Here is a 9,119-nt window from a genome sequence, read left to right on the forward strand (position 1 = left end):
CGCTCCCGGGGCTGTTTTCGCGAGCAGGCAAAAATGGCCGAGAACTTGCTGGACGGACCGCCCAACCCCAAACGAGCCAAACTCAGCTCGCCCGGCTTCTCGGCGAATGACAGCACAGGTGAGGAGGGGTCCGGGGCGGCGGGGCCCGGGGCGCGCTGTCACCCCCACCTGAAAGAGCGTGTCCGGGGGTGGTGGTCGCGGATACCGACCGAGCCAGGAGCCCGGAGCAGGCCCCGCAGCCCGTTCCCTTCGCCCCGCGCCGGAGGGTGGAAGTTCGTCGGAGGACTGTCACTGGGCCCGAGTTGGGCAGCACACGCCCGGTGCACTCGGCCTCCCCGCACCCGATCAGCCCTCCTCGCGGGGACCCGAGTGGCACTCCAGGAGGGAAGAAGTAAAGTGCAGCGTGTGGGTTTGTTTGGTAATGTCCTACGCATCCATCCGCGGCCGTGTCCACACGCGTGGTCGTCTAGAGGAATGACAGCGGAGGGTACCTTTGATGCTTAGAGAAAGCAAGATCGCGGCCAAAGGTAGCGCAGTGTATTTTCTGGATTGGCGACACATTGACCAGGCTGCAGTCAGAGGATACTCACAGCAGCCGCCAGCTTGCGAGTTAGAACCGAAGTTTCTTGGAATGAGTGAGTTCCTTGGAAAGATGCTTAGTGCTTATTTTCAAAACTCCTTGTTTTTTTTTGTTTGTTTGTTTGTTTGTTTTTTGTTGTTTTTTTTTAGTCAACTAGTCATTCCATTTTTCAAAACCTAAACTTCGTTAGCAAGATGTCATTAAAGTTGCTGTGGTGTGTTTCATTTCCATGTGTAACTTCAAAAGAAAGTTAAACAGCAGATTTAAGTTCATTTGGGCTGTCATCTCCATTTGAGTTTGTGTTGCTTTCACAGTGTAGATGTACAAAAAATTATGTTAAGGCATGTAGGAATTTCAATTTTTCAAAAAAATGTAGCAGGATACTGAATAAATCATCTTTTGTTTGTTTGTTTCCTCTCATTAAACAGCTTCCCTGGAAACTTAAGTAATCTTTGCTGCTTAAGAGAAGTATTTAGTTTTCTATTCATTCAGTAATTCTGGGTTCTACTGCGCTGGTTCATGGTAACATGAACTAGTTGTATTTCCTCTTTTAGAGCTCTCTCCTTTGCAGCAAAAACTTGTGTGCCGCTGCGAACAATTCCGTCTCCAGCGCAGCTTGCATTTCTCCAGTAGTCTTTCAGTGGCAGCATCTGAAAATCAGTTTCTAATGAATGAGTCCAAATTGAATTACATTGCTGCCTTCAGATTTGCGCTAGACACAGCTGTTCAACTTGTGGAAATAGTTCTGTGACCGACCACTAGCATATTCAAAAAACTGCTATTGCTGTTGAAACAAAACTTGAATTTTGTGGCTTAAGTTTGAATACAATTCCTGGAATCAAGTTATGATAAGCGACATTTAATATTAATGTGGAAGTGAAAACGATTTTAAAATCAATCATAAGGAGATTCTTATCTAGTTAAAATTTCTTAAACAGTGGGGAGGAGTAAATGATGCTCATGGTATGTAAAAATCACTAATAATGCTTTTCTTTTTAGCTGATAAAAGTTGAGTTTGACATTAATCTTATGAAACGAACTTACTGAAGTGAGAAATTTGGAAACAATAGTTTAATTGCCGTTGTACTGTAAAACAGATCTCCGTTGCTTCATTAATCTTGCCGTGTTTGAGTAGTCTTCAGTTCTGTGAGACGTAGGTCATACGAGGCGAGTTCAGCTTTGAAGCTTGTCTTCTGAAACTGGTAACCTGGATGGCTTTGTAGCTTTGCTATTGTTGAATGAATTTGTTGTAGATTTTGTCTGAAAAAGGAGGACAATTAGTAACACAAGACTTAACAAAAAGGCTTGTCCTACTATGTACATCCAGCTGTTTCCAAGATGGAGCCCAAAGGATAGCTTTTTCCATAGTAGTTTCCATTATTGGATGATCAGATGCTTAATAACAAGTTGATCAGAAAGGATTTTCCACACTTAACCAACTTTTCCCTCTTCCTTTCCAGTTTTGATCCTTGTAAGGCACAGGGGCTCTTTTGTGGGACCAAAAGTTAGCTTTAAATGACTCCGATTTAATCCAAAGTAGAAAGTCGACATCATACTTAATTTGGGTCCTGGGTTACACATTCATCACCATTACACTATTGTGAAAGGGTCTGTTAGTGTGGGGGACCAAGGAAGGGATCATTGTCAAGCACATTAAACAAGGGGCTGGATGCCATGGCTGATGCCTGTAATCCCAGCACTTTGGGAGGGGGAGGCTGGTGGATCAACTTGAAGTCAGGAGTTGGAGACCAGCCTGGCCAACATGGTGAAACCCCATCTGTACTAAAAATACAAAAAAATAGCCAGGCATGGTGACATGCACCTGTAATTCCAGCTACTTGGGAGGCTGAGGCATGGGAATAGCTTGAACTCGGGAGGCAGAGGTTGTAGTGAGCCAAGATCGCGCTGCTGCACTCCAGCCTGGGTGACTGAGTGAGACGCTGTCTCCAAAAAAAACAAGGGACACCTTGTGTGGTGTAACTACTAGTCTAAGAAATTGAGTAATGAGATGGACAGAGATCTTAGGGATGTATATTAAACAAATAAATGGCTTGAGTTTTTACATTAAATACATTCAAAGGACTGAAGGCATTTGGTTGGGTGGGACAGACCTGAGAATAACATTCTTGAGAGACTCAATCTTATTTTAGCGAGGGGATGTGTCTCTGAGGCTCCCAGGGGAAAGTTGGGCCTAGGGGAGCAGGGCGTATGCCCCGTGCATGACATCAAATTTGAGGGAGGGGTCCTCTGTCTGGGAGCTGAAGGGTTGAAAGGAGGAAGAGGCCTTGGCAGCCTGAGAAACAGGAGCTACTTGGACTGCAGTGCTTGTCTGTAGAGACTGGCCTGTGGGGCCACCAGTGTCACGTAGATGTTTCTGTGCAGGGTGGCAGTGAACTGAGAGAAGAGTGCCCCCGACACTGGGGAGCTGCTCAGCCAGGGTGCTGCTCATCGGGGGCATGGATGTTGCAAACAGCACTCCCTAAGGTCAGGCAGCACCTCAGAGTGAATTAAATGTCACTGCCACTGATGACAAACAGAAGTCGCTGAAGGCTTTCGGGAAGCTTACGCAGATGTGATGCAGAAATAGGGAATGTGCTGCGAAGGAGGGTAGCAAGAGGAAGAAGGAAAAACAGTACCTTTCACCCCGCTGAAGCAGCAGCCCCGGAGACGCACAGAATTTGATGGCCTCAGATGTTAAAGTAGCATTTTCTTTTTTTTTTTTTTTTTTTTTTTTTCTTTTTTTTGAGACGGGAGTCTCCGCTCTGTGGCCCGGCTGGAGTGCAGTGGCCGGATCATCAGCTCACTGCAAGCTCCGCCTCCCGGGTTCACGCCATCTCTCCTGCTCAAGGCCTCGCGAGTAGCTGGGACTACAGGAGCGCCCGCCCTCGCTCCGGCTAGTTTTTGTTATTTTTTAGTACGAGACGGGGTTTCACCGTGTTAGCCAAGGATGGTCTCGATCTCCTGAGCCTCGTGATCCGACCGCCTCGGCCTCCCAAAGTGCTGGGATTACGGGCTTGAGCCACCGCGCCCGGCCAGCATTTTCTTGTATTATGTTGAAGCCTTAACACTTTCTCATAGATGAGGTCTTCCTTTACTTGGCACCATTACAAAAAGTGGGGACTTCATGTTTCCAGTATATAGTTAGTTTGGTGTTTTGGAAACTTCTGTATTTAATATGTCCAAGTTAAAATAGTGTATTGTGTCTTTCAACAGCAGAGATTCATGATTTAACAGTATAAGACAAATATCCAGGCAAGCAGTAGGCTTTGTTTTGTTTTGCTTTTGTTTTCTAGGGTTTTTTTGGTCAGCTTTATTGCAAAATTTGCACACAACAGACTATTTATGAAGTTTTTTGAAATTGCAGGCCAGGGTGGTGGCTCATGCCTATAATCCCAATGCGTAGGGAGACTGAGACAGGAGGATTGCTTAAGGCCAGGAGTTGGAGACCAGCTTGGCTAACATAGTGAGACCCCATCTCTACAAAAAAAATTTAAATTAGTTGGGTGTAATAGTACAATCCCATAATCCCAGCTATTCAGGAGGCTGTGGCAGGAGGATCGCTCAAGCCCGGGAGGTTGAGGCTGCAGTGAGCTGTGATCATGCCACTGCACTCTGGCCTGGGTGACAGAGTGAGACCCTGTCTCTGGGGGAAAGAGGAAAAGAAAAGCCACATTCTGAAGATTGAACATAGCTATGTTTCATCTTGTGCTGTATAAGTGACTCTAAGCAGTTGTGATTACATTTTATGACGTGAATCCTTTTAAATGCAATAGGGAAGCTTATTTAAAGGAAGCGGTGGCGAATACAGTTGTCAACCAAATGATCTGTTATGTATGTCTGGTATGTATGTATTATGTATCAGAGTGCTTTTCTCCACATCACCTCAGTTTGCTCCTTACAGCGTCCTGTGAGGAAGGGAAGATGCTGTTACTGCTATTTTCTAGGTGAGGAACTGGACTTGAGAGGTGATACAGGGTCAAAACCAGATCCAACCTAGATTGTTAAAGTCAATGGTTCTATGTATTTGTTTTCTAAGTCTCTATCTGTAAACAATGCACTTACTTGAACGGAGGACCCGGGAACCTCCCATGCTTGGTAAGTTTCAGTAGCGGCCCTCCTGCACTGAAATGAGATCGCTAGGGGGGAGATTTGTAACCACCTGTGGTGGGGGCAGCCAGGAGTGTATTCTTCCTCCTGGGTTAGGGGCTCCCCCTTTTTTCCCTCTGGTTCTGGTGTTATCCTCAGCGTGAAGTGTGTGGGCTCATGTTCCTGTTTACCTCAGGGAGAATGAGAAACAGTTATGTTACCCCATCAGTGAGCTCTGTCTAAATAGGAATAAAAGTTGTCATAGAAACCTTTAGGGCTAGGACATTTCATGACCGTGCTTCACTTTTGAATAACAGAGGGGTGACAGCGGTGACCCCATTCAGAGGTCCTCAGGGATGAAGGTAGGCAAGGACAAGTCATGTGCAGGGCACCTTAGAGGGGCTTCAGAAGATGGAAAGTGGCTCCTGGCTGAACATTCAGATTTGATTCTGTAAACAGAATTGAACATAACTTACAAAGAGAATGAGTCCTGCAGTCGGAAGTTGATGGTTAGATTAGTAGCCTGTGTTTTCACAGCTTCTAAGTTGTGCGTTGTAATTGTGTGGCAAAGTATGTGATTACTTGGGGGGTCCATAATTGCTTGTGTTTTTTACTTGATGTATTTGAACACAGGAAAATGATTTTGCCAAAGTGTGTCTTACCTTAGTTAAGATGAAATGTACCTTATTGTGAGTTTCTGAAGATTGCAAAAGCTTGTCAGTTTAGTTTTTGGGGTCCCATTGGTGAGGGCACCCCTCTTTACCTCACTCAAATCAGCTCTTCACATGTATTCCAAGAAACTAGAGGGCGTGCTAAGAGGTGTTTCTCAACAAAGGGTTTGTGCTCAGATGCGGTTGGTTGTAGCTGAGGAATTTGACTACCGGCTTTCCCAGAGCCTTGGTGTGCTAATAGGGCACTGAGCGAGGGGCTGCAGTTGGACCACTCTCAATCCTGTTTGACCCTAGAACTCTTTGTAGCCTATTTATGGGTCTGCAGACTTTCTCTGTAAAGGGCCAGAGAGCACGTGTGTGGCTTTGTGAGCCATAAGGTCTCTTGTTGCAACTACTTAAGGCTGCCATTTCAGCAAGAAAGTAGCCATAGGCGGGTGGGCATGGCTGTGTTCCAGTAAAACTTTAGTTGTAAAGACTGGTGTCTGAGTACTTGACCCATGGGATGCAATTTGGTGACTCTGATATAACGTGGGACTTAATTCTCTGAGCACCCCTTGGGGAGCACTGGCCTGCCACGGCTGCACAGACAGCTTTAAGGAAAACAGCAGCAGGGCAAGTTTCCCCAGCTGCCTGAAGTGGAGCCAGGAGAGCCCAGGTAAGCAGCAGGCTTGCACGGGTCTCCTGTCTTGGACCACTTCAGAGCTTAGCAGGGTCCTCTCCCTCTGTCTTTTTTGTTCTGTGGATGACTTGATTTAAAATCAGACGAGTTTATCAGAAAGCCAGGTGACCCATTGCATTTTTCTTTGTTCTTTTGCTTTGTGTTGACCCCGGTGGCCCACATGGTATTTCTCATCCCTCTTTGTCATCTCAGGCTCTGGGCTTCCTCCCCTTCCTGTGACACCAGAAGGTGAGGGTCAGTAAGAACTCTAGAGCCTTTCCACAGCCCTTTTCCCAGTGCTTCCCTCCCCAGGGACAGCACCTGACAGATAGTAAGCCCTCAGGAAATATTTGAGGGAATTGGTGAAAGAGTTATATGATATTTGTCCCTTAAAGTTCTCATCATTTTCTTGTTAAGATTTTACTTTTAAGCAAATTGCCACCTATCTTCAAGTTGGGTCTGTTATTTGCTTCCATAATCCAAGTTCCATACCCATGGGCTCCCACCTGACCACCAAACCAGCTGGCCTTAGGAGTGCTGGGGCTAGAGCATGTTTGGGGCAAGTTATAGCAGCTCTCTGAGCTCAGAGTCTCCTCATCTGTAACATGGAGATAATAACAGTTCCCATCTGAGGGTGGTTATGAGGGTAGCCTGAGATGATGTGTGTCTGGCATCTACGCTCAATGAGAATTGACACTGGCGTTAACCAGGGACGTTGTTATACCTTGTAGTCCTAGGACTTACTGGGGGTGCTAGTCTGATTGGACCAAGACCTGTTTCTCAGCAGTTCTGGAAAGGACAGAAGCCATGTGCTCGTATCCCCAGAAACCAGTGTGCAGGCACGCGTGTGGTAGTGTAGCACATACATAGCCGGGAATTCTGTCATCTATACCATTGATTCTTTCTCCATTTTTTATTGTATTTTTAAAAATAGGAACATGATGGCCATGAAATTTTAAAATTACGAGAACTTAAATAGTGTGTGTTCTGAAATTTTTATTTTAAATCAGATCAGGATGTACACTGAAAATTGATAATTTTGAAGCATATTTCATGGACCGATTAAGCAGCAAACAAGTATGTGATTCTGTTTCTTTACTGTGTGTAATTTATCTTGAGGTACCTGTTAAGCAGTAGCAGTGTACACAGGATTCTGATAGATGGATGCCTGTGAGTAACTTAGAACCATCTTGACAAGATGAAACCTCGAGGCAAAACTTAAGGAAAGAATACAGAAATGCAGTTAAGTGCCAAAACTCTGGAACCAGAAAGGGTGATCTGAATAAGTCTTCATTTGCTCTCTCCCGTGTTTCCTGAGTGTCCCCATGTGCGGAAGTCCAGGACTGCATGCCCCAGTGGGAGGCAGACCCTGGCATGGTTGAGGAGCCTTGGGCTCCTGTGACAGCCCTCCTGCTGAGTCAGCACAGAGCCAGGAGTTGGGGAAGCCTGCCTGTTTTCCATGCATTCCTGGTTGTTGGGGAAGGCACCCTGACCATGACAGTTTGTTTCCTGGGGTATCGTTGTAGGGCCATGGCTTGCTTGCATCTGAGTCCTCTTCTGTTTGTCCCCAGACAGTCTCTCCTAAGCTCTGAAACTCCTGGCCATGCCGTCTGCTTTTTAGCACGTGCCCAGCATTCCGTTTAGTCCTCTCTGAGGCCTTTTCCTTGCAGTGCATCCCTCCAGATACACTCCTTGCTTTAACTGGAAAAGGATGCTACTCTTCCCAGTCAGGCTCAAACTTGGCTTTCAGGAAAATTCTCCCATTGCAGGAGTCTTTGATGCAGAAATGTAAGCCTTGGGAGCAGTGCCTGTGGGGGCTTTTGCCTGTTTTCCTTTCCCTGGGGCTGTGCTCTGCTGACAGGCGTGCCACAATAGGCCATGAGCAGAGTCCCTGGGGCGTCCTGGAGTGGTCAGGACTTGAAGAGATTTGAGCATGGGCACACAAATCAAATTGGGGAAGGCTGTGTGAAAGGCATAGAAGTAAACAAAAGTGGCCCCTCTCTTTTTAAAGTTTTTTTTATTAATTTCCTAGACAGTATAGGCAGTGACTGTGGCTGTATTTAAAATATTGCCTTTAGGGTGTTATCTGGTTCTAAATTTAGGAAGCAAGGCTATTTTTGAGCTCTGTCTCCAAAAGTTGAATTCCTTTTAAAACTTACCCTTAAGAAAGATTTGGATATTATCCCGTGTGACATTTTCCCCCGTGTTTCATTTCCATTAATCAAAAGACTGTTTAGTTGAACCATCGCTAAGAATAGTAAAATCTAATGGGGAAAATAATTCTACATGATTAAATCTGACTTTACTTTCCCATTTCTAGGTGTCCTCTCTGCTGTTATTTGAAAATGTCTTAATTTGCCTTTCTAATATGCCTGTACTATGCTGTATACAGTAGGTGTATCTTCCAGTTGCACCTAATTCAACCTTTCGAATTTGAATAATCTGTGATAAGGAGAGAAAACTAGCTGTGTAGTGGAGTTGTACAATTCTGTTGCAAAGCAAATCTTTTTATAATTCAGAAGCTGCTTCTCCTCCCCTAGTTTGGATTTTCTTATTAAAACTGTACCACCTAAACATGTTTTAACTTTATGGTTAAAATAACCAGTGAAATAGAAAAATAAATCACTGTTCTCTATGATAACCTGTAGAGAAGGCTTGTACAACATTTGAATAAGGAGATTTGGGTATTTGATTACAAACTGAATGAGGACATTCAGGAGCTATAGAAATTTATCAGGTAATTAGGGTTTGCTTAGACAATTATGGACTCTACGAGTTTGACCCATTTGCTTTGGATTAAAATATTTTGAGTATTTGTCACCTGATTAAAAGTAGAACCTTCTAACCGTGAGTCACAGTTGAAGGAAATGTCAGAGCTTTTTATACTGGGAGGCAGTGTGGTGCTGAGGAGGGAGATCTGGCTCCTGCTCAGAGTGGACTCTTGAGTCCCAGCTCCCAGCTCATCAACGCTGTGACTTGGACTGGTGACATCACATTTGAGTTTTGCAGGGTGGGGTGTATGTGTGTGTGTGAGAGAGAGACACAGAGAGAGAGAGAGATCTCTAAAAGGGACTTTTTACCATGCAATATTCCATTCCCCTCCCCCCCCTCTCCTCCCCTCCCC

The 9,119-nt window shown here is 45.2% G+C and overlaps 1 protein-coding gene across 1 annotated transcript in view; it reads left to right on the forward strand.

The window, feature by feature from the left end:
• The first annotated feature begins 33 nt into the window (after window positions 1-33).
• CREBBP (CREB binding lysine acetyltransferase) overlaps window positions 34-9,119 on the forward strand; it is a 164,873-nt gene continuing 155,787 nt past the window's right edge. The window contains 1 exon segment of the mRNA XM_017886365.1: window positions 34-118. Within this exon segment, the coding sequence (XP_017741854.1) occupies window positions 34-118 (85 nt within the window).

This window comes from Rhinopithecus bieti, unplaced genomic scaffold (genome assembly GCF_001698545.2).
Source record: "Rhinopithecus bieti isolate Rb0 unplaced genomic scaffold, ASM169854v2 scaffold_13704, whole genome shotgun sequence".
Lineage (NCBI taxonomy): Eukaryota > Metazoa > Chordata > Mammalia > Primates > Cercopithecidae > Rhinopithecus > Rhinopithecus bieti.